We start from the raw sequence: 27,126 nt of genomic DNA on the forward strand, positions 1-27,126 counted from the left end.
AGAAGTATAAAATTAGAAGTTCCTTAACACTAATAAGAATTTTTTAATATAATTTTTAAGTCAAATTATCAGGAAAAGTACAGATTAGATGGATGTTAACAAGGGTTATCATGGTGATCTTTTCACACTATACAATTATCAAATGATTATGTTGTACACTTGAAACTAATACAGTGTTATACATCAATTATACTTCAGTTAAAAAATAAGAGTACTGGTTAAAGATTGGAGTTCCAAAGTCTAACAGAAGTGGCTTTGCAACTGCACTTCACTCATTTGCTGATGGTATCAGGTGTGTTACTGTAAGTCTCATTTACCTCCCCTTGGAAAATATGGGGAAAATACTAGTATGGACTTCAAAGGACTATAGCATAGATTAAGTGAGATAATTTCTGGAAAGAGATTGCCACACAGTGCTGCACATGTTAAGTACCTAATCCACCCTAACTACTAGTACAACTTGGGAAATCCCAAGGGCAAGGGGCCTGGTCCTGAAACACTACCCTGGTAAGACAAGATTTGCAAGATTTTGCCTTCATAAGTTGCCTTGGGAGGTGCATTAGCAGGAAGTACTGCAACATTATTAATTTATATTATACCTCTAGTAACAAGGTTGAGGTATTGGTGAAAATGTGGTTGCATACACAGTATTCTCGCCCAAGATCCATACCAATCTTATAGTCTTTTCCCAAGCCCTCTTACTATCTTGTATTTTGTGTATGTATTTTCCCAAATGAAACTATTTCTTAGGCAAATAATCAAATGCTTGAATATTTATCACTGTCAATATTTGGAGAACAAAATTATAAAAATAAATGACAGTGAGACATAACAATCTAGGGTCGATTCTGCAACATTCCTATCTCACTGTTCTACTATCAAGTAGAGTAAAAACAAATTTTGAATCACATTCACTAGAGAAAGATCAACATGAGTTAGTAAAACTTTAAGTTTTGAAGTAAGTGCACAGTTGACAAATTTATCAATTATCTATTTTCCACCCGATATTGTGGTAGGTTTTGGAGAGAAAATGGGAAGCAAGACAGACTAATAATTGTTTTTGAAAAGATACAAAGTTATACTCTAGGTGTAACCAACTTTATGTGCTGGTAAGAATGGCTTAAATTAGCCTGAAGATTATTTGAATGTAAATGACTATTGAGTCATGCATTCTTTAATAGGCTCTTAATGAGGGTTTATTAAATTCTAGGTACAATGGTAGACCTGGGGATTCAAAGATGAATAACACTAGGCCCTTCCTTGAAGAAATTCATGGTCCAGACAGGGAGAAAATTAATATATGAGAAATTACTGTTCAAAGTGCTGTGAGGAAAAAAAAAAAAAAAGGATTGAAAAGGTAATTGCCATAGAGATAATCTAATTTAGTAGCAGAATTCTTTATATGTTAACATGTACACAATATATCCATACATATTCCTGATATAATGTCATTGATATATTTCACAAATTATTTTTCAGTAGGTTTAAAATGAATATAAATTTTAGCTTATCTCTGTCTAAGCAAAGGTAAATTAAAATTTACTAGAATCCAAACATTTCTAACAAATTTTATCCTAACTTGGCCTGGAAAGTAAATAAAAGCATCAACAGTTTTTGGAAATAAAAACTTTATAAGAAAAGAATTTGCCAGCTTAACCCAGTTGGGCTGATAAATCCTGTATTTACAAGGAAAAAATTTTGTTTTGTGACATATCAAACTAAAAAAAAAATGTACTACGGTCTGTAAAGGACTAGACATTTTCTTCAAAATGTTGACTCTGCTATTGCCACACTCTGGAATGTTATTATGGAGTAAGAGTTTGCTCTTGTGACAAGAAAACATGGGGAAAGAAAACAAAAAAGTGGATTGTGGTTGGACTGAACAGTCCATTAGCAGGCAGCTATAGAAACAGACACTCTCAACACGTTTAGGCACTCCTTTTGTTGCTCTGCAGGTTTTCCAAGGCAGATTTTCAAGTTAAAAGGCCACTGTGTCTCCTACTTAGCTTGATCTTTAAAATATCTTACCTATCAATGTGTTAGGAAGAGAACTATGTTAAAGGTATAGAGAAAGCAAACAATTACCAAAAAAAGCTTTCATTCTAAAACTAACAGATGTGCTGCTCCGACCATGGACTAAGAAAGCTCACTTCGGTAAGAGCCTGTGAACCTGAAGTCCAAGCAGGCAGAGAGAGCTGTTCCCGCATCTACCAAGCCCCTCAAACTTCTCAAGGCTCAGAATGCTCATTACTAATGGCAACATCTGCCGTATACCAATCACAAGGTTCTTTGTGATATATCACAGGTGAATCAGTTGTGAATAAACAAATGAATCAAATCATTCATTTAAAAAATGAATTAAGCCATTTATGTATTTGTTCAATCAACCAATATTTACCGACCTCCATCCACAGTCCAATACTACTGTAGGTACTGGAAATACTGCAGTGAATGGGACAGAAATCCCTGTCCTCAAGGGACTTACAATCCAATGGGAACATGGACAAGTTAAGAGGTGAGTCTATCCTACGCAAAGAATGTTATGAAAGAGCTGAGGGTACAGGGCACAGTGAGGAGGGGCTCCTCCTCAGGACTGCAGGGTGCTGGAAGAAGGAATATGTAAGAAGAGACCTGAATGATGAGGAGAAGCAGGTGTGAAGGGCTGGCAGGGTTTCCCAGGTTCAGAGAACAGCATGAGAAAAAGCGTCCGGAGGTCAGAGAGCACATGGTACTTTAGAGGAACTGGATCATGGTAAGCAGGGGGAGCCCGGGGCATGAGTTTAGAGAGGCAAGCAAAGATCAAATCATGAAGGGCCTTGGAAGCCACCTCAAGCAGGGTGGACTTCATTTAAAGGGTGATGAAGAACCCTAGGAAGGGGAGAAACAAGCAATCAGATAGGGTTAAGAAAGATCACCAGAGCTACAAAGAGCAGACTGAATTGTAGGAAGCCAATGAGAGGGAAACCAGTTAGGAGGCTATTTCAGACATCCACTTGAGAGTTAGTAGTGTTATCAGATGGGAATGGAAACATTCTAGATATTTGCAGGAGATGACATTAACAGGACTTGATAGGTGGAGAGAGGTGAAGAAATCGGGAGTTAAGAATAAGTCCCAGGTCTTGGCTTTGGGCATCTGGGAGGTGCTGATACTATTTGCTAGAATTAGTAAGACAGGATGGCTGTGTGCACGGGGGCCGAAGAAGTGACTATGGAAACAAGGTGCTTGTCCACTCTGAGATGTCAGGTAGGGAGCTGATAGGCAGATTTGGGAGTCACAGCATTGTGGTATTAGAGCCAAGAGGTTGCATGAAATGTTCCAGGATGAAGGAGTAAAATAGGACTTAACTATAAGGGCAAACACTAACCTTTAAGAGATGGCCAGATGAAAATAGGATCAGATAGCTAACAGTCACCTAACACCTATTATTTGCCAGGCACTGTTCTTGCCCATTATATGTGTATGTCAGAAAAGTTACAGCAACTCTATCAATTATGTTAGGGGTCTATTTTTTTTTTTTTTTTTCCTCTTGGATTCAGTCTCTTGAAATTCTCTTTGGTCTACACAGCTGATAAAAGTCAGTGCTCCTGGGGAGAAGCTATCTGGCTCGGAGGCATTCGGGGATAGGAAAGTTAGACCATCTCAGTGTGAGGTCTCAGACAGAAACCCTTTTGCCCTCCTTTGCACTTGCTTTAACTTCATCCAAGAATGATGAGTCTCAGTGTGCCAGGATGAAGGTGTGGGCCTAGGGCACAAAGAATAAGGAAGCTATTTATGCCAGCTTTGCTTCTAAGCCTTAGAACTAGTAACTAGGCATGATCCTCATGGCTTCACAAAATCTCATCCAGATCAGCAAGAGTAAAGTTTCACACTGGAGTATGGGGCCAAATGCAAGGTAGGAATAAAGTGTTTCTTGGCCTGGTGTTGTCAACATGTGTACTTGTGATTTTCATTTGGTGGAAAGCGGAATCATGAAGGAGGTGCTGTTGAGATAAGATTCAGGTGTTTGGCTAACCTGTTGTTACTTAGTTCATTTTCCTGTATTGAAACAAGTCACAGCAAGGTCACCGCGAGGACTAGATGAGATGCCATGTGTCCTGGTTTGCCCCAGACAGTACTGGTTTATGCTTTTTGTCCCAGTATCCTGTCTAGTTTAGAAACTGACACACCCCAAAATGTTCCTGTTTGGATAAATTATATGATCAACCACATGGACAAAAGCCCAGGACTTGTAACTTTTAAACCAATGATTTTCTGCCTCTCAGCTCCTCTGAACCCTTGCTTATTTGTATGCTATCTTTGGGCCTCCTCAATAGAAAGTTATCATTAGTATTCAAAGCACATGACATGAATGTAAGGACAGCATCATCTTGGTTTACGAGTAGCAAAGTAGTTTTTTAAAATCAGTAAAAAAGACTTAAATAAGGGTTGATCAAATGAAAATACAGACAGGTAAAATTTACGTACTATAGCGATGTTTAAAATTTTAACCATGTTTTCTAAAATTTTAGATTATTTTTATGATCCTGATTCCTGTAAATTTTATTGTGACTCGGCAACAGTTGCAGATTTTATAAAGTCTAATGTCTTCTTCCGCAGTTTCTGTCCCACCACATCATGTTCCTATAGCTCATTCTCTGAAGTCACATCAAAAGACCTTCAAATAAACCGCTTGCAATTTAGTTAATGTTTTCTTTAAAATCCCTGTTTGTTGGGTAATAAGGAAACTTTGATAATAAAAATAGTTAATCTAACTATATTTTATGAGGGGCACATTAAGGTTGGGCACTCAGTGGATAAGTGTTTAACACTCACAAGGCTGTCAAAGCTCCTGGCAAGATCCAGTCCAAAGGGAGGCACGAAAGGGAAGAACATTTGGGATAAACAGAATTGGGCTATAGTAAAGACCAAAACTATGGGAAATAGTGAAATAAAGTTGTTCTCTAAGAAGACCTTTGAATCTCAGTGTTCTTAAGGCTCATAATTACAGTCTGCCACTAACCAGGGCTTTGGATGTAAGCCTCAAGCTTAATGAAATAGAACAGTTTATGTTATAACCACCTATTGGGTAAATACGGGGGATTTATTACTTGGAATTTCAATTCCATTTTAATCCATATATTCCTAATATGGCCCTACTGACCTCAAGGGATGGTGCATGCCACAACTAGGTCATGTGACTTTTTGCCTAGAAAGACTCATAGCCACACCCCCTTAAAGCAACTGACTCCTGGTGACTTCCAGAGAAGGCTGCGGCCATTTGCAGATGCTCTAGAAGGACTGTCATTTCTGAACTCATGCTTCCTAGAGAAGTACATCATGTTAGGCCAAGGCCTCTCCTCGTGCTAGGAAAGCTTCAGAACCAGAAAAGGGTGGATGAGAAGATGTGAAGAGACGATACTTAGAATCCCAAATAATTCTGGTGCCCTGTAGGGTGCCTGGGTCTCTCCCAGTCTGTTGTCTCACTGGCGTACACTGGTAGGGAAGCAGGCCAATGCAGTGCTACCTCTGGGGTCTGAGAGTGGGGGACTCATCGCAGAGGAAGAGGGAGGCCTAGTGCAAAGTACTGGGGGCTCCAGGTATATTAGTGTTCTCCACTCGAAAGTTATACATATACCTACAAGCCTAAAGGTTAGCGTGTGAAACTATCTTAGCTATGACAACCACTCCTGCGTGTGTACGAGCTACCTCTTTCAAAATTATTTTAGTAGGCATCCTTACCTCATCTGCAACCTTCCATATTTCTTGATCATTCCACTGTCCGTAGGGATCCAAGTTTTTTCTAAATGTTCCAGAGAATATAAATACTTTCTAGAGCAATAAAGAAACAAAAGAGGCAAGTATGAATAACCTAAACATCTTTGTATGTTTCCACTATTTTATTGCAAAATACTTGAAGCAGAAAAAAATACTTTAAAATCAAATGTCCATATACTTACCATCTAGTTTTCTTAAATTTTATTTTTAAGATTTACTTATTTACTTGAAAGAGAGAGAGAGCATGCAGAGAGGAGGAGCAGAGGGAGAGAGTCCAAAGCAGACTCCATGCTGAGCACAGAGCCCAACATGGGGTTCGATTTCAGGACCCTGAGATCATGACCTGAGCCAAAACCAGGAGTCAGATGCTTAAGTGACTATACCACCTCGGCACTCCTGGTTTTCTTAAATTTTAAAATTTTATCATAGTTGCTTTGTGTCTTCTTTAAAGAAATAAAACATTACAGCTACATCAGAAGCCCCTAATGAACACTTATCTCATCCCAAAGTCCTTAGGGTAAGGAAAAAGATAGTTGTAAGCTGTGGGAAATTAAAATTTTATTTTATTCCTAGCACTTTTCCCTATCAAGAGCAAATATAATAGAAAATTAAGCAGTCAAAAAAATTATGTTTATGAGTTATAATTAATATGTTAGAACAATTTACTATCTTGTTCACATATGTTCCTTGGATTCCTTTGATAAATCTAGCTTCCTAAAGGATTTTGAGATTGTTTGAATGTACAGACACTTTCTTTAAGCACACATGTTCACCTGGTCTGTAAACCAAGGCACACCTTGACTTGTACAACCAAGAGAAAGCCACAAGTTAGGAATCAGTGCAAAAATGGAAGTCGAGTCTTTGTCTAAGTGAGAGCATGAACCAGATGTGGTGGAACCTGCTGAGTGGACAAAATGACCATCTAATGTCCTGCCAGGAGAAATGCACAATTACCCCCCTGAGCCACTCTCCTTGACATATCACTGTCTACTCAGGGCTGCCTGGGGGCTAAAGAAAATGTTTTAAAAGAAAATCACTGTCTCACTGAGAAGTGCTGATGTCACAATACTAATATTTAGTCCTCTTTTTGTGCGTACGGGTGAACTGAAAAATACTTTTGATGTTAACACTCAGAATAATATTTTCTTTGCCTTTTTTCTTTTGCCTTTGATTAATATCCAGTAGAGAATTAAGAACTACACTTTTTGAAGTCTTCGTTTTCACAAGTTGCCGTATACTGAGAGAGCAAACTCAGCGTCCATTTCATCTGAAAGGAACTGCACAAGACAGGTGGGTATCTGCACCTCTTGGATAGAACAAGAGTATCCTCACCGTGGCAGTCAAGTTCAAAGAGGGTCACATTAAAGACCTCATTCTCCAGTGCACAGTTTAAGGTTTAAAGAACAACATTGCACCAAATATCTCAGGAACCACCTGGAGAAGGAAGAAGACGACTAATGCTGGTATTTCTTAACCTGCATCAAAATCATCTTCCTGGGGCACCTGGGTGGCTCAGTTGGTTAAGTGTCTGACTCTTGGTTTTGGCTCAGGTCATGAACTCAGGGTCATGAGCATGGAGCCTCTTAAGATTCTCTCTCCTTCTCCCTAACCCCCCACCCCCATTCCACTACCTGCTTGTGCTCCTGCATTTGCTCTCTCTTAAAAAAAAAAAATCTTCCTTTGGGGGCACTTATACTGCTTTACAGAAGTGGATATAAGGGATGAATATATAATATATATATTTATATGAATATATAACTCATAATATATTTGTGCGTCTTCCTCCTAGCTTCCCAGGAAATGAAAGTAATGTCCAAATAAGCTAAGGAGAGCAGACAGACAAAGAGCATTATCAGGGAATTCTGATAAATGAAGAATAAAATAAGAAGTGGCTCTGAAAACTCGAGTCAATTCATTATTTAAGCAACAGGGTTTATTTAGTACCTAAAGTTCAAAGGCTTACCAAGGGAATTTTGCTTTTTATTGTTTTTTACATTTTCTTAAATATTATGGTTCTTTATATAAAAGGTTTCTTGCATTACTGAGAAAGACAGGAAATAACCATTGTGAGGTTTACCAAATATCAGACAATGCATGACACGCTTTGGAGAAGCCATCTCCACTGGGAACCAAGCAGACAGAATACAGAGCTTCGTTTTATGACAAATTTGGCATAGGCTAGGTAAGGTTCTTAACATGCTCTCTCTCTTTTCATCTTCCAATCAGCCTAACAAAATAAACCCTTTATGGCCCACAAAGAAATTGAAGCTGGGAGACTTAAGAGACTTTTCCGACATCACTTAGCTAGTAGATCATAGAGTTAGAATTCAAACCCAAGGGTATTTGTTTCCAAATATGTGCTCCTTATTACCACAACGAAATGTCTCAAGTCCTACGCAGATCAGTTTTTATTCCTGATCTGGGACTCGGGAATGATTAAAGGTTGGGCAGAAGCAGCCCAATGGGTCCATAAAGAGCCGATCATTGCTCAGCAGCATAGCCTTGTGTCAGTATCACTAGCCATTCCCTGGCAACAGGCTCAGTTCCTGCACCTTGAAGGAAGAGGCTTTCTTCCTCCACCTAGGCAGAACCAGAGTTGAAGGGTTTTTATACAGGTTACAATGTCTTTGTAACCTTCAAGGATATTTACACATCCAGTGGAACAGAACACTAGGAGATTTTAATTTGGCCAAATGGAATAAGTCATTATTCTGGAGGGTGATGGGTGGAAGCCAAAGGTATCATGACAACAAAGCCGCCACAGAAGTGATTAAAGGTAATGTGACTTGCAAAGATGCTATAACAATGCAACTCTACGAACAGGAACCCACGCTCTTTGAGCCCCTGTGTTCTCACTGTCAAATGGGAGAAATGGCACCTTTCTTCTCAAACCTACTCTACCTATAGGCTTTCCCATTTTGATAAGTGTAGGGCAACTTCACTTCCTCAATCCAGAAACTTTGGGGTCATCTGTGACTTCTTTCTCCCTGGTCCTCCCAAATGGAATCAGTCATAAGTCCTGTGCATTTTCCCCTCAAATATATTTCAAATCCAGTTATTTCTCCATCCCTAAGGCCACTAAAGAGTTCAAAACACCAATATTGTGCTCTGGAACACTGCAAGAACCTAATTGATTTCTTCTTTTCTCTCTTGCTTCCCTTCCAGTCTATTTTTATTTAGCAACCAAAGCAATTGCTAAATATCTAAATTGGATTATCATTAACCTTTGGTTTTCCATTACACTCGAGGCAAAATGTAAAATCCTTCAGATGGCCTGCAGACCCTACATGATTTAGCCCCTTCTACTACTTCTGGCTCATTCAGCATCCTGCTCTGTCCTCTCCCCTTTTTACCCCAGCCACATTGCTTTCTTTCACTTCTTCAGTTTCTTTATACATTCCTTCATCCTGCTTACGAATCTCAGACTGTACATTCTTCCCATGGCCAGTCTTTAAAAGAATAATAGTAACTACCCATTAAAACTTTGATTTTTCTGTCATTGTTGGAAACGGTATACCTAACTTTATCTCGTGACAGCTTAATCATTTATACAAAAGACTTAACAAGTGGTTGTCAGTATATTATACGTTCATTTTATTTAAAATAGATACACATTCAAAATTGTGAAGGAAGAAAGATGTGGAAAGTGGACACCCAAAAGTCTTATATGTAGTGGATTTGAGACTACCCAGAAATTCTGTAGGTCTTTTGTTTATAGTTTATTGTCTAGCATTAAAGTAATGCTTTCATTTTAATTTTTAAAAAATGAACTGAATGGACCAGTTCAGTTAGAATTAAATTTCATACAATTAACTACACATTTCACTCCTGTCTTATAAATAGCATCTCTTCCTTTTGGAGGTGCCAGCCAATGTCTTGGTTCTGTTTTCTAAACTGTATAAAGTTTCCACAAAGGCATCTCTAAAGCCGAGAGGTCCTTGCAGGTGACCTACAGCCTTTCCCCAGGTTTACAAATGAAACAGCCAAGGCCCTGAGAAGTTATGTGGCTTGGCCAAGGTGACACAGTCAGATGGATTAGACAGCAAAAAAATACGGCTGAAACGAAAAATCACAATGATCTTCTCTTTTAAGAACCTACTCACCAATAGGAAAATGAGGATGTGCAAATATTTGATATTTATTTAATGTCATGGATGTATGGCACAAAGAGCAATTCTTGGGACTCCAGGAAGAATGAAGAGAGCACCATTGTTCACTGGCTGACTAATCTCTTTCCTGGAGCTGATTCCTCCACTCCTCAACTCTGTGGAGCCTGCTGGGCCTATGTGGGGTACTCAAATACCTCAAAGGGGCTCATATCCCACTACGGCAGGCAGTAGGCTTTAGTCTTGGATGTCAAATGAAACAAAAAGCAATTTGGCTTCCATGGTGATTGAATACAGCATCAATTAAATTAGCGGGAGGAATATTTTGCTTTGGCAAGAAGGGAAATATATATATGCATATATCATGTAAAGCTCTATTAAAATGTGGCCCCAATGCTTATAAGCAGCAGAGTGGCTATGAGCTTACCTTCTCGCAATGTCTGCAAAATTTTATTGTAAGTTGAATTTATACAACAAAAATCTATTCAATTTGAACAAATCAAGACTCTAAGGTTGCATTATAGAATGTCTAAAAATAAGTTGTTTGGCTTTTAAGAATACCTATTAATGAGAACAAGGTGAATAATATTAGAAATGTTTCAGATTTGGGTAGAGACTAATTTTATAATGTTAAGGTACATATTATTTATGTATATGTAAATGACTGCATGTTGGATGTTCAAATATTTGGTTCCTGTAAAGTCAATTAATGTGTCACAACCTTTTATTCTACAACTTTCCAGTATACACTTATTAGAGATAGCATTTTAAAAAATGATTTCCAGATCTGACCAAATTGTTAAAATTTTCAAGTTTTTCAGCTCAGAAATAAAGTTGTGTCATACTACTATCCATACTAGTTATTTTTCTCTTCTCCCTTTTTTTCCTAAGCAAACTCCACCTGCAACATGGGGCTCAAACTCACCACTCTAAGATAAAGAACCCCCACTACACTACCCACTGAGCCAACCAAACACTACTTCCCTTTTCCTTTGAATTTGGCACCCCCCTCCACACCATGGTTTTTGCTATAGTCCAAGATCTCACCACATCACAGCTGGAGAGTTTCTCAGCCCATCACCCTGCCTCTCAAGCTCCTTCTCAGGAGCCGGTCCTCTACACACTGCTGTCAGCAGCAGGCACTTCCGCCACCCCTTCACCCTGCTCTTCCTGGCTCAGGAAGGGTCCATTCCTTCCTCACAGGCCCATGTCAGTACTTACCAAGTCTTTCCCTCTCCCGTAACACTCCCTAACAAGTGGCCTCCCCTGCCTTTTTTACCCCAACTCTTTCTAATCCCCTTCTCTGTACTTGTTCATAATATCCCTGTCTGTCTGGGATCCTGGAATATCCTTCCACCACACCCTGCCCCCAACTTTCTAAAACCTACAAACGTTATGGCCCATTATGACCCACCTTAACTACCACCTTCTCTTTGAAACTGCCTGTATCTAATTTGTTCCTAGCAGTGGGAGGAGAAAAGAAGGAAGGATACAGTGAAAGTGAGCTGGTGGAAGCAGCAACAACAGGGCTTCCGGCTGTCCTCAGCCTCAGAAGTACCCACAGCACCCCCTAAACAGGTGCCCTCCTTGACTCATAACTATATCTAATTAACTATCTTTGGTTTATCACTTTGGTTTCTTCTTTTCGTCTCTGACTTCAATTTTGAACTTCTCATTGGAGGCTCATAGGTAGGATTCGGACCTCAATATCTTTGACATAACTATAGAATCTATAGCATATAGAGTTATAGTATGCTATAATTTTAAGCTTATAGGAGTTTTACAACTAATTATTTAATTATTAATTGTTATTACACTGAATGGGAACTGCTGCACTCCCAATTCCATTTCTCAAATCTAGAGATTCATGTTTTGGCCCTATTTGATACCCTTCACAGCAAAAGCCATTCTAACTCTGTGGCAGACAGTCATATGTGGGTATGGATTATTTTCAGGTCATAAGGTCTCACGTAGGTGTAACTAATCATTTACTTGAAACAGCTTGTAGTCTTTCAAAGTCCTAATTGAAGTTTTACAAGTACGTTTAAAAATCATTTTCTTGTCTTTCAAGAATAAAGTACTCTACAAAGTTCAAGGCTAATAAACAATTTCAAGTCTTGATATTCAAATTGCCTAAGGCAATGGGGCTCTGACTGGAGAGCACACTGCCTCCCCTTCATGCCATCAGACAGAGCTCACAAGTGAAGTGAGCCAAATTAAAGAAGGCCCCACCTTGAAATATACACAGTACCCTTTTCTCTAGGCTGGTGAGTTCTCCAACATTGCTTTTTAGCTATAGTGTGTGCACACAAACACACACACACACACACACACACACACACACACACACACATACAAAGCAAGAATTTGCCAAAACTAATAATATCTTGTGATTCCACAGCTGATTTCTCAGAATCACTATGAGGGAGAGAAAAAGTTTTTTGTCTAAAGTTTGTTCCTGTTTAATATGTCTCAAAACAAGTGACTATTTGACCCAGAGGTATCTGATGTTTCCATGTCAGAGATGCCCTTGCAAGGTCAGCAAGATGGAAGGAAGCAAGATGGAAAAGCAAACAATAACAGTTCTTCTTGGACATTTTTTACCCTTTCTTCCTTTTCTTCTTCTTCTTCTTCTTTTTTTTTAAGATCAAACTCCAGGCAAAGAAGAAAAAAAATCACTTAATTTGAGTTTCTAAAGGAAAGTTAGGAAAATAAAAGCATCTCCTAGTTAGGATATTAAAAAGACATGAGGAGTTTGCCCTCTCTCTTTCTCAGTCATTCACTTAATGTTCTCAAGCCCACTGTAGAAAAAGTAGGACATTCTGTCTTCAGATATCCCTGTGATACTAGAAGACAGTCCCAGAGGCCTGGGTCATAAAAATGTAGAATGAGATGCACCAGTATTAATTTGATCACACATTTTTGAAGGCATATCGCAAAGTATTTCTTGTTTAGTTTGTATAATTTTAGAAAGCTTTAAGCCACAGAGAGGGAAAATGAAATAAAAGCAAGTTTGGAAGATTCACTTCAGCAGAAAGAGTAGATAAAGAATTTTCATAACTGGTTCATTCAGTTTTCCTTTAGGTCTTGTATACTTAGATTTCTAATAAAACACATAATTTTTAAAAAATCTATCACATGGCAGATAAATTAAAGGATCCCCAGTAAAATTTAATATTTTTTAGAGCAGTATTTATACTAATACATAGATCTCTGTGAATAACAAGAACGACAAAACAACAACAACAAAACTGAAAGCTTCACTACTGCTGTTAAAAATAGGACCGGGAGACTTAGAGTCAAATGAATAGCAACGCGTCTTGGACAACTGGACAACCAGACTCTATTCTGTGTTCTTCAACATTGTTATCCTGCCTAAGGCTATCTCCTCGGGATACTTGTATTCCCAGTGTTTCTTTATCTTTAGACCATCTGACAATCCTTTTTTTCTTTCTGAAAAACAATACTGTTTTTCAAAAGTTCGACCAGGATTAAGCTTCTGGCAATATGGCAAAGTCTAGACAAAAAAATTAAAAGCATCAATCTAGCAGCTACAATATTTAGTGCCTCATTAGGTGAAAAAAAGCAAATGCTCCACTAAGGTAATCTGTCAAGAAATACAAGCTTTTTTCTCAGGCTAGATTTATAGTCCATCTATCTGGAGATGTTCCTGGCATTTGAATTTTGTGTTAAATGTAGAGAATTGTTAGAAAGTGCTGGTGGAATGAACTTGGCCCATCAGTACAAAGGGAGCAATGTGGTTACTAAAGCAGGGTCTACGCCCACAGAGAAGCAAGCAAATGTCAGTAGGAATGCAACATGTGCCTTTCAGATTTGGCTCTAGTAACGACATTCCTTGGTTTCCACCAAGATCATTTTAAACTGAAACTGCTATTTCTCTGATATATAAGAAATCCCCCTCTGCAATGACACAGAGAGAATGCTACTAAGCCAGGGAAGCTAGCGATCCTTTGTGACCGGAATCAAAGAGTGACATTAGGAAAAAAAAAAAAAAAAAAGCTACAGATTAATCTGACATGCTTCATTTTATCCAAAGAACAAAAAACAATCATTATACTTTCTATTTTCAATTCCACTACTTCGTGCTTCCAAGTGTTTCTTATTTCAGCAGCATCATTTACATCTTGCAAAGCATTTCTCAACCTGCTGGGATTGCTAAGTTGGAGTTCAGACCACTGACGGAGGGGAGAAAACACTGATTAAAAACAAAAGTGCCATGCTTCCATGTGGATTGTGTCTTCTGGGAAAGGCTGTCAAAACTATTAATAGTTCAATCACTGTATGGCAGAGAGTTCCAAACTTTTAGAGATAGTTTCCTTTTTCCCTAAGAAAACACTGCATTGCAGAAAAAAAGATAGCAATAAATAACAAAGATTTTTTTTCTTAAGTGTCAAATAATGGTAAAAAATATACAGTCTTCTTCTTTTTTTTTAAACTAAGTCTTTCTGATTTACCTGTGGGATCACTCCAAAGGCTTTCCTCCACTCTTGCAAAGTTATCGAATCCCAAGACACACCATCTATTTGGATTTCTCCCTCAGTGTTCAGCAGTCTCAAAAAAGCAGATAACAAAGTACTTTTCCCTGATCCAGTTCTTCCCAAGAGGCCCACCTAGAAAATAAGAGTGACAGAATTACTCCTGTGACATACAGATACCATGCAAGAAATGTAATCTGGTATTATAATTCACTAAAAAACATTGGAACTGTGTTTTTGTTTTTAATGTCACCAGGGGAAGATTTCAACTTATTCGTTCAAACCTTTCTGTAACACTCCCAATTCTGTCCAGTAGTGACCTGGGGCAAAGCAACCCTGGAGAGGAATAGGGAAAGTGGCCATAAGGAACTGGACTCTTAACCCTGGAGGCTTCATTTATTGCTGACCTTTACTAATGGCACATAGGTTAAAAATACCCATTTTGCATCAAGGAAAACAAAGATACAGTGTCTCAATGCATATCATTTCTAAGGACGGCCTAAACCAAAAGCAGGAACCTATATAGCTTGATCTTGTTCCTAACATGAATATGAGCTTGAAAATTAATGAATCTGAAAGAGTTCTAACATTCCAATACTGTCCATAATAAATTAAGCACCAGTTTAGGCCTGATAATAAACAAGAAAATCTTCAGTGAGCTCTGTGTTCCCAGAGAAGGCAGCCCAAGCCTTGCCATTTGGTGGATAAGTACTTGGACAGTTGTCAAATCAAATTCTTATATCTATCCTGCCTGGAAGGAAGAGAACTTGGAGAAACAAAAGAGATATTAAGGAAAAGTAGAAAAAAAAAAACTATTCTTGTTTCCAAAAGACTGTTAAGAACACAGAATGGAAGAGACAATGCCTTGTGTTGCAAGGGGAGAGCAGGTTAGCTACAGGGAGCCCACAGGGGCCCCACCTCTGTATTCCATGTGGGTTCACATCCAGCACTTGGACGAAGATGCTTTGATTGGGCAGAACATTTTAGCAGTCATTAACTGAACACTGAAATATGGCCCAACATTTAGTAGCACTGAATAAATGTTTACTTCCTTCCCCTTATATGACTTCTGTTTCTCTTTTATCATTTAGATTTTTTTTTACAGGAGAGCTGAGCCAGTGGTCTTTTAGAGTAATGCTTTTTACACTATCTGTGGCAAAGGACAGTTTCATTTTGCTTTGGTTATTTTTAGTTTCTGATCCACTGCATATCAGTACTTTAAAATAAAAGATAATAAAAATGAATTTCAACATGCTTACTCTCAGTAGTTATACTTATCAGAGACCACTAACAGGTTATAAACCAGAACTAGTTCACAGACCACAATGAAAGCTTTAGAGCTTCCAACAACCCATGATAATAATAGCTTATTGAATACTTGTTAGGAATCTGGTAATAAACTAGGCCTTTGGGATAAGTTGGCAAATAATAATGGTACCATGTCTTGTTCATAAGAGCTCTATAATGAGACTTTTACAAATGCTTATTCTCTGAGACAACTGAGAAAATCAGATAAGCCAAAAGTTATACACAACACCTTTTTGATGTTCCTCACACAACTGATCAGAAGCAGTGATTACTGTATTTACTTTTTCTTGATTATTCCTTGTGATAGCCCTAAGGATTTAAGCTCAATAAGGAGAGGGTGCTCTACATTGTTTCCCACTGAATTCTCAGCACCTGCCGTAGTGGGTGCACATGAAGTACTCAATAAACAGTTGTTTGAATTGACTGAGGGTCAGGTAGACAGAAGGATGAATGAATGGACAAATGGGATATGGATTAGATGGATGGATAGATGGATGGGTGGGTGGGAGAAGGGATGGATGGAATGAAGGAAGAAAGAGAGGGAAAGGGAGAGAGAGAAGGCAGATGAATGAATAAACCTATTTAGTTGATCTAACAAACAAATGAATTTAGTTAATTTTGGTCAAATACCAAATCAAGTTTTATTTAAAAATCTTGTGAAATTTAATATGCATCCCTCCATTTTTGAATCAGCCCATGCTATACAAATATATTCATCATATGCCATGATTTTTCAATCACGACAGTAGAGCTTTTATAAGTAATCTGAATATGCTTTGTGTAGGTGAGGTATGGGAGATGGAAAGTTCAATAAGAGGAAGTGATTTTGCTTTAAAGTCATATCACAAATTTAATCAGACAACCAGAATAAATAAAAGGCGTCCAGATTGGTAAGAACGCAGTAAAACTTCCAATATTTGCAGATGACATTATATTCTAAATAGAAAACCTGCAAGACTGTTTGCTAAATTGCTAGAACTGAAACACGAATTCAGTTCAGCTACAGGATACAAAACAAATGTACAAAAATCTGCTGCATTTCTATATACCAAAAATGAAACAACAGGAAGAGAAATTAAGGAATCAATACCATTTACAACTGTACCAAAAATAATAAGATACCTAGGAATAAATCTAACCAAAGCGGTGAAAACCTCTACTCTGAAAACTACATAATACTGAAGAAAGAAAGAGAAGATGATACAAAGAGACTGAAAGTCATCCCATGCTCATGGGTTGGAAGAAAAAAATACTGTTAAAATGTCTATACTACCTAGAGAATACTACACTTTTAACATAATCCCTATCAAAATACCAATAGCATTTTTTTTTTTTTTTACAGAGTTAGAATAAACAATCCTAAAACTTGTATGGAAACAAAAACCCTTAATAGCTAAAGCAACCTTAAAAAAGAAAAGCAAAGCTGGAGGCACCACAATTCCAGACTTCAAGCTCTATTACAAAGTTGTAATCATCAAGACAATACAGTACTGGCACAGAAACCGACACATAGATCATTGGAACAGAATAGAAAACTCAGAAATGGACCCACAACTATGTGGTTAGTTAATCTTCAACAAAGTAGGAAAGAATATCCAATGGTTTAAAAAAAAAAAAAAAGACTATTCAACAAATGGTGCTGAGAAAGGTAGAAGGCAACATGCAGAAGAATGAAACAGAACCACTTTCTTACACCATACACAAAAGTAAATTCAAAATGGATTAAAGACCTAAATGTGAGATCTGAAACATAAAAATCCTAGAAGAGAACATAGGCAGTAAATTCTTTGACATCAGCTATAGCAACTTATTTCTAGATATGACTCCTGAGGCAAGGGAAACAAAAGCAAAAATAAACTATTTGGACTACATCAAAATAAAAATCAATAAAAACCAATAAAACTAAAAAGGCAACCGACAGAATGGGAGAAAATATTTGTAAAGGATGTATCTGATAAAGGGTTAGTATCTAAAATCTATAAAGAACTTACAAAATCAATACCCCCAAATGAATAATCAATTAAAAAATGGGCAGAAGGCAAGAATAGACATTTCTCCAAAGAAGACATCCAGATGGCCAACAGACACATGAAAAGATGCTCAATATCACTGGTCAGTAGGAAAATACAAATTAAAACTACAATGAGATGTCACCTCACACCTGTCAGAATGGCTAAAATCAACAACACAAAAAACAAAAGGTATTGGCAAGGATGTGAAGAAAAAGGAAACCACCTGCACTGTTGGTGGTTGTGTAAGCTGGGTGCTCGCTTTTGCAGCACATATACTAAAACTGGGGATGCAAACTGGTGCAGCCACCCTGGAAAACAGTATGGTGGTTTCTCAAAAAGTTAAAAGTAGAACTACCCTATAATCTAGCAATTGCAGTACTAGGTATTTACCAAGAATACAAAAATACTAATTCAAAGGGATACATGCATCCCAATGTTATAGCAGCATTATCTACAATAGCCAAATTATGGAAACAGCGTAAGTGTCCATCGACTGATGAATGGATAAAGATGTGGTATGTACATACAATGGACTACTACACAGCCATAAAAAAGAAACCTTGCTGTTTTCATCAAAATGAATGGAGCTAGAGAGTATTTAATTTTCTCTCTCTCTCTCTTTTTTATTTTTTTAGAGAGAGAGAAAGAGAGAGCATGAGTAGGGGAGGAGCAGAAGGAAAGGGTAAGAGAGAGAATCTCACTGAGTGTGGAGCCCAATACAGGGCTTGATCTCACAATCCTGAGATCATGACCTGAGCCAAAACCAGCATCAGAATCCTAACTGCCTGAGCCATTCAGGTGCCCCTGGAGCTAGACAGTAATATGCTAAGTGAAAAAAGTTAGTCAGACAAGCATAAATAGCACATGATTTCATTCATATGTGGAGTTTAAGAAACAAAACAAATGAGCAAAGGGGGAAAAAAAAGAGAGAGGGGCAAACTAAGAAACAGACTCTTAACTATAAAGAACAAACTGATGGTTACCAGAGGAGAGGTGGGGGGGATGGGAAATAGGTAATATTAAGGTGATGGGATTAAGGAGGGCACTTGTGATGAGCACTGGGTATTGTGCGGAAGTATAGAATCACTGTATGTGCACCTGAAACTAATACCACACTGTATGCTAACTAACTGGAATTTAAACAAAAACTTTAAAAAATAGATAAAAAATAATAAAGTCATGTTACAAATTTTTTACAAAAAGTACCCTGAGGTCCAGACCGCTATATCATTGGCCAGGGTTCTAATAACTAGGATAAATGACCATGTTCCCTTTCAAGAAGCAAATATGGAAAGTTTTAGAGAACTCAATTTTTATGTTGGTATAAGACTAAATTGAGAGGCAATTTGTAAATCTTTTGTTTAGCTTTAAAGTTTTGTAGCTATTCTCTGGTTCTTCTATATTATTGAACTGCTGATATTGCATTGTGTCTGACAATTTTTAACAGCAAGGAATCTTACTTGTTCATACCTAACAAAGTCTTCTTGTTTATATAATTGGCACATAATTCTTTTCCGGGATTTGTTTTTCCAGGCTTCTCATTGATCTGTTGAATAAGGCCAGAGTACTTCCCACAAATGAGCTTTTAAGGTATATCCTAATTCCAAGTCAGTGATGTCTAGTAACTTCAGTGTACTTCCTTTCTGAGAATTTTGGATCAAGATAAATCAAAATATTATGTGGACAGCTAAACAGTGTGAATTTGGTGTTGGCTGTAATTGCATTGTACCATAAATAGAACAGTCTCAGTACATTCTTTTCAGAGCACCTGATTCATGATTTTAGTATTCCAACAGACTAAAACCTACTATAATTATTTTTCATTTTCTATGGTCTCCAGAAATCAAGATACCAAATAAAATGAAATTTAGATCTCCAGTGATAATAACTTTACCTTTATATATTTATTATTAATGAATCATAACTTTTTAAAAGATTTTATTTATTTGACAGACAGAGATCACAAGTAGGCAGAGAAGCGGGGGGAGAGAGAGAGAGATAAAGGAGGAAACAGGCTCCCTGCAGAGCAGAGAGCCCAATGTGGGGCTCGATCCCAGAACCCAGGGATCATGACCCAAGCCGAAGGCAGAGGCTTTAACCCACTGAGCCACCCAGGTGCCCCAATGAATCAAAATTCTAATAAGTTCTTGAGAATATGCTCCTCATAACTCCAAGATAAATTACTGAATAAGATCCAGCTACTAAATAACAATTTTTATCAAGATAGGATGCTTATGTGTATTTAACAAATCAAACAGACATGTAAGTGTATATGCTGCTATGATCTGAACACTTGATACTGTTTGAATTGCTTCTGGCATCTCAGGATTTTGAAGAGACTACAAATAAAGAAGGCAGGTAAACTCACCCAAAAGAATAAACCTTGAAGTATTATTAAATATCTATTTAATCAGAGGACTGTCCAGGACTGTGATAGATACAAATTATCACCTAAGGCATTTTGATAAGTTCACATTTATCATGAAGGGCATGGCTCCAAATTAGAATCCTAGTCTGCTTTTTGAGAGGGAAAAAAAATGGAAAAAGGAAGAGATATTCTGTTGGGGGAAGGTAATGTGGATATTAAAATTCAGACAAAAAAATCAAAAGCTTTTAAGAAAACAGCTATTTGAGATTACAAAGAAAAAACAGGTTTTTTAAAAAGTAAAAGTTGTGAAAATCTTGCTCTATTTCTCATGCACTGAAAATAAAATTTAAAATACAGATTCTAGGAAGTAAAGGCCTAAATTAAGAGCAAAGAAGATAATGAGACACCGCTTCCCTAAAATAATTGTTACAGACAAACTGTTTTCATACAGAGACTGAATAACCATTCTGCATAAAATACAGATTTTTTAAATCTTTCACTATGTTATGAGTTGAATATTTGTGTCTCCCCCAAATTCATATGTTGGCTTTTGGGAGGTGAAGAGGTCATAAGGGTGGAACCCTCATGAAGGACATTAATGCCCTTATAAAGAAACCCCAGAAAGCTCCCTCACCTCTTTCACCATGTGAAGGTACAATGACAAGACAAACATCTTTGAGGAAGTGGGTTCTTACCAGACAATGAATCTGCTGGCACCATGATCTCAGACTTCCCAGACTCCAGAACTGTGAGAAATAAATTTCTGTTGTTTATAAGCCTACCCCAGTCTATGATATCTTGTTACAGCAGCCCAGATGGACTCAGGCATACCATCTAGCCTAATCCATTAAAAAATCAAACAAGAAATGTCCCCTTACATCCTTTTTAATTTTTTTTCAAATGAATTAGACCATAGCTGCTCTTGTAGGATTTTGGGTAATCAAAATAATGAAATTATTAAAAAAATAAAAATACTGAATTTGAGTCTTCTTCTTAATTTAGCATGCAAGAAGTATGTTTGGGGCATTTTGTTATAGATGCTGTTATAGGTTCCAAGGGCAAGGCAGTAGAAATAACAATCTTAAGAAAGCTGCTCAGAATAATATTTTGACAATCAATTCCTACACTAAACAACCCTATGACCTAGAAGTAGGTATAAGTTATTTAGTCATTCTTATTTAATATATAGTAAGCTAGGCAATGTGCTATGCAAAGAGATGAAAAGATGAAAAACAGGACTTCTGGTTTCTAGTCCAAACTATGAAGAACTTGAATATTATTACTCTGTCCTAACAAGTAAAAAGTTGAGCAAACTGAAAATCAAAAGTCTTCTAACATCGTTAGAAAGTGAAGATCTAGAAGAACCACAACCACTATAAATGAAGAGACAAATAGACAGATATAGAGAATCACAAATTACTAGAGAAGAAACCATGATCAGAAACCCCTGCAGAAAACAGAATCTGGGTAAAAAAAAATCCTAAACTGTAACTGACAAATTTTGGAGGCTCAGTGTGGATAAGTCTGAGAGTAAAACAGTCCAGGGGAGGCCATTTGCAGAGGGACCCCCAGACTTTTGTAAGTATTACCTCCAGTAGCCCCAAAGTGAAAAACAGAAAAATCCCTTGGTGCATCCAGCAGGAGGAGGGAGAAAGCAACAATTTTGCAATACTCCAGAGCATTAAAGAATTCTGCTCTTCACAAGGCCTCCCTCAAGAAATTTATTTTATAAGACCGTAACATACTGGGGTTTTTATTAGAACCCAACTGATCTAGGGAATGAAAATACCCAACTCCAGCTCACACTAACCATCCTGTGGCGTGCAGTGAATGTGGTACAGAGGGAAATTTATAGTATTAAACGCATATATTAGAAAAGAAAACATAACATATTGCTTCTCGGCCTTTTGGCTAAGATCAAGTATAGAAAAGAAAACATATCTAAAATTAATAGTCTAAGTTTCTACCATAGGAAACTAGAAAAAGAGTAAATTAAACTGAAAGGAAGCAGAAGAGAAATAATAAAAATTGGAGCAGAATCACCTAATTGAAAATAGGAAATCAGTGGAGAAAATCAATGAAGGCTGATTCTTAGAAAAGATCCATAAAATAAAAAGCTTCTAGCCAGGCTAAGAAAATGAGAGGTGACACAAATAACTAATATTAGAATTGCAAGAGGGGACATCACTACATATCTCATTGTAAGAGAATAATAAAGGAAGACCATCAATAACTATAAGCCCACCAATTTGGTAATCTAGATGAAATGAACCAATTCCTCAAAAGATACAATCTTCCAAAGATCATCCAAGAAGAAATGGATGATCTAAAGTAGACATATATTCTTTAAAGAAACTGTATCAATAATTAACAACCTTCTAATTCAGAAATTCCCTGGTCCAGATAGATTTGCTGGTGAATTCTACCAAATATTTAAAGTAGAAATTCTACCAATCCTCTACTTCTTCCAGGAGATAGAAGCAGAGGGAATACTTCCTAACTATTCTATGAGGACAACATTAACAGAATACCAAAACCAGGCAAAGTCATTAGAGACCAAATTTCTCATGAACATAGAATCAAAAATCTTCAACATAATATTGGCAAATCAAATCCAACAATGTATAAAGAGATTATATATACCATAACCAAGTCGGGTTAATTCCAGATACACAAAGTTCGTTCAAAATTTATAAATGAGTTAATATAATCCATTCTATCAGTGGGCTAAACTAAGAAAAAAACCACATGATTGTAACAATAGATACAGAATTCATTTGACAAGATAAAAACTCGGCAAACTAGGAAAAGAGGGAAATTTCCTTACTTACTTGTTAAAGACATCTATAATAACCCTATAGTAAACATTATATGTAAGGGTGAGAAACTCAAAGACTTCCTGCTAAGGTCAGAACAAGGCAAGTATGTCCTTTCCCATAACTCATTTTCCATATTATATTGGAAATTTATTAATGCATTAAGACCAGAAAAGGAATAAAAAGCCTCCAGATTGGGAAGAAAGAAACAAAACTGTCTTTGTTCACAGATGATATTATTATATATGTAGAAAATCTAGAAGAATCAGTAATAAAACTCCTGTAACTAACAAGTAATTATTTATAGCAAGGTTATAGGATACACGGTTAATATAGAAAAGCCAATTGCTTTCCTAAATATCAGCAATGAACAAGTGGAGTTTGAAATTAAAAATACATTATTAGGCACCTGGGTGGCTCAGTGGGTTAAAGCCTCTGCCTTCGGCTCAGGTCATGATCCCAGGGTCCTGGGATGAATGGAGCCCCACATCAGGCTCTCTGCTCAGCAGGGAGCCTGCTTCCTCCTCTCTCTCTGCCTGGCTCTCTATCTGTGCTCTCTGTCTGACAAATAAATAAATAAAATCTTTAAAAAAATAATAAAATAAAAAAATAAAAATACATTATCATTTACATTAGCATTCCCAAAACAAAATACTTGCATATAAATATAAGAAAATATATACAAGGTCTAGATGATGAAAACCACAAAACTCTGATGAATGAAATCAGAGAAAAATTAAGTAAATGGAGAGATGGTCCATGTGCATGAAAAGGAAGATTCAATATTATCAAGGTATCAGTTCCTCCCTACTTGATCAATAGATTCAATGCAATCCCAGTCAAAATCTCAGCAAGTTATTTTGTGGGTCTGACAAACTGATTCCAAAGTTTATATGGAGATGCAAAAGACCCTGAATACAACCAACACATTACAACACATTACTGAAGGAGAACAAAGTTATATGACTGACACTATTCGATGCCTAGGACTTTGACTTATAATTGACTTAAAAGATCAAGGCTGTATAATATGAACTCCATCAGTTTCCCAACTCTTTACTCATCCTTATCTTTAACTCCAGTTATCTGCTTTCCTTCTGTCTCAAAAAAATAAAATAAAATAAAAATAAAAATAAAAAATAAAACAACAACAAAACACAAAATCTCTATAGTACAAAGGCAAAATCCCTCCATGTAGCCATCCTCTTAGGCAGGAGTTCTTGCTATTTCTTTCCCACCACCAACGTTGGTGTTCTACATAACTCATTTCAGTACTCACCGATTCCCTAATCCTTTGCAGTTGGACTTGTACCCTCATTTCTCTACACCTAATGATGATCTCATTCTTAGAAGAGCATGTATCAGTGATACAGATCACTGGCCTTACACCTAGAGTTTTCATGCAGTAGAGTTGAGTGGGACTCAAGAATTTACATTTCTCACAAGTTCTCCAGTGATGTAGATGATCCTGGTCCAGAGAACCACACTCTGAGAACCACTGTTCTCTTGAAGATGACCAAAAACCACTTAGTAGCTAAACTGGGTAAGATTTTTAGAATCTTCAACGTCCTTTATTACTTCAACTCTCAAGATTCATAATTTCCATCATCTTGCTTCAATCTTGTCTTCTATTTTATCCTTTATGAATCTCCCAATGTGATCAAACCAGTCACTGTTTTCTGCATGTGCCCCATGGCTTGTATTATTCCTTCTGCCTATAGCACCCTTTTTCACTCACCTTTGCCTGTTCAAATACACAGTTCAAGTCTCAAAATCTCCCTCTAAATGCCACTTCCTGTAGAAAACTTTCCATGAATAGCCCAACTCCATGAATATTCAACTCCATGAATAGCCAACTGATACTAATTACTTCCTCCTTACCTTAGAATTTTACCTATATATTTTTTATTCAAGGATATAACAAAGCTTTTGGAATCTGAAGCTTATACAATATGGAAGAGGAATTCTTTCCATGAATAAAGATTTTCAAAATTATAAATAAAAAATTAAGTACAGGGCCTTGAAGGGGCTCAGACAAATAAACTTCTCTGAAATTTAAGCTGTGCTAACTTCACAGTGGCCTGCCTCAATTCTTACTGGATCTTGCATTTCCCCTCTTAGATGGTCATCCTCTGGGACAGATACTTCTTTTCTCTCTCTTTCTCCCTCTCTCCTTTGGTGCCTTCTTTTTCTACTTTTAAGGGAAGCAGGTGAAAAAGAACTTTAAAGTCAGACAGATCTGGGTTTAAGATCCCTGCTAACTCACTCACTCAAGTGAAATTCAGTTTCTTCCACTGCACAAAAGGGTTAATAATGTCAACCTTTGGAATTAAAATAAGATCAAATGTGATAGCAAATAAATGTCTTTTAAACAGTGCCTAGGACATGATAAGCACTTGATAAACTTTAGTTTCCCTCTTTGGATGGCAAGATCTGTAGCCTTATGTAAGTAATCTTCAATTCCTCCAAAAGAACCTAGCATTCCTTGCAAAGAATAGTTACCGAACACACATGGCCTATTTTCTATATAAAGGTTCAGAGAACGTGAAGTGTCTAAGCATATTGCTTCTTCCTCATTTTACAGTAGCTCTCATTATTACTTTTACAGCAAGGAAACTACCTATAGAAATGAGGACTCTGCAAATTCTGTTACTCCACTAGGACTTGGTTGAATGTAATTTAGTGGGCAACTGAGCATCACCAGAGCAAAGGGTTGGGAGGGTGTCAGGAGGAGGGAAAGGAAATAATTTACCAGGGCTTTTCACTCTGGTTTATATCAACCTATTTGCTGCTATTGTTTGTAACTTGACATCACTTTTGGAATCTATCATGGTGGTCTCAAGGACATTCTCAGCTTCCTGTGGCATTCACTAATGTGCAAAGCAAAAGATAATACTTAATTCATTGTTTTCTCAATGCAAGGGAGGAACAAAGGCAAATAATTAATTTTACATAGTTCTAAAGCATAATTCGAACAATGCAAACAACCTCATTCTAGTATAAGGGATAAATTTAATCTAAATCCAATCTTTCCATTTATCCTGATTTAACACTGTTTTCTCTCTAAAATCACAAATGAGAGAAGAGAAAAAACAACCAACACCACAGAAATACAGATAATGCACTGTTTCTCACTGTTGGTGGGAATGTCAATTGATAGAGCCACTGTAGAAAACAGTACGGAGATTCCTAAAAAAGTTAAAAAATAGAACTACTCTACAACCCGGCAATCACACTACCAGATGTTTACCCAAAGAACACAAAAGCACTAATTCAAAGGGATACATGTATGCTTATATTTACAGCAGCAGTATCTATAATAGCCAAGATATGGAAGCAGACCAAGTGTCCACTGATTGAAGAATGGCTAAAGAAGATGTTATCTATCAGGGCGCCTGGGTGGCTCAGTGGGTTGGGCCTTTGCCATCGGCTGGGTCATGATCTTGGGTTCCTGGGATCAAGCCCCACATCGGGCTCTCTGGTTGGCGGGGAGCCTGCTCCCCCCTGTCTCTCTGCCTGCCTCTTGCCTACCTGTGTTCTCTCTCTCTGTCAAATAAATAAATAAAATCTTTGGAAAAAAAAAAAAAAGAAGAAGATGTTATCTATCTATCTATCCATGTAATGGAATATTTTTTATTTTTTATTAACATATAATTTATTATTTGTTTCAGGGGTACAGGTCTGTGACTCATCAAGTCTTACACAATTAAAAGCACTCACCATAGCACATACCCTCCCCAATATCCATCACCCAGCCACCTCATCCCTTCCACCCTCTCCCCTCCAACAACCCTCAGTTTGTTTCCTGAGATTAAGAGTCCCTTACGGTTTGTCTCCCTCTCTGGTTTCATCTTGTTTCATTTTCCCCTCCCTTTCCCTATGATCCTCTGTCTTATTTCTCCAGTTCCTCATATCATTGAGATCATATGATAATTGTCTTTCTCTGACTGACTTATTTCGCTTATCATAATACTCTCTAGTTCCATCCACATCATTGCAAATGGCAAGATTTCAGGGTTTTTTGATGGCTGCATAATATTCCAGTGTGTGTGTGTGTGTGTGTGTGTGTGTCTGTATACAAACCACATCTTCTTTATTCATTCATCTGTTGATAGACACCTAGTCTCTTTCCATAGTTTGGCTGCTGTGGACATTGCTTCTATAACCATTAGGGTGCACGTGCCCCTTTGGATCTCTACATTTGTATCTCTAGAGTAAATACCCAGTAGAGCAATGGAATGGAATATTTTTTTAACCATGAAAAA

General features: G+C 37.3%; 1 protein-coding gene across 2 annotated transcripts in view; it reads right to left on the reverse strand.

Annotated features, from left to right (window-relative positions):
• CFTR (CF transmembrane conductance regulator) overlaps nt 1–27,126 on the reverse strand; it is a 162,929-nt gene that overhangs the window by 5,520 nt on the left and 130,283 nt on the right. For both annotated transcript variants that reach the window (XM_032870720.1, XM_032870712.1), the window contains exons 23-24: nt 14,337–14,492; nt 5,720–5,809 (exon numbers count right to left, since the gene is read on the reverse strand). In XM_032870720.1, the coding sequence (XP_032726611.1) occupies nt 5,720–5,809; nt 14,337–14,492 (246 nt within the window). The remainder of the gene's footprint in view (nt 1–5,719; nt 5,810–14,336; nt 14,493–27,126) is intronic.

This window comes from Lontra canadensis, unplaced genomic scaffold (assembly GCF_010015895.1).
Source record: "Lontra canadensis isolate GAN:19392208 unplaced genomic scaffold, GSC_riverotter_1.0 scaffold2, whole genome shotgun sequence".
NCBI classification, from domain to species: domain Eukaryota; kingdom Metazoa; phylum Chordata; class Mammalia; order Carnivora; family Mustelidae; genus Lontra; species Lontra canadensis.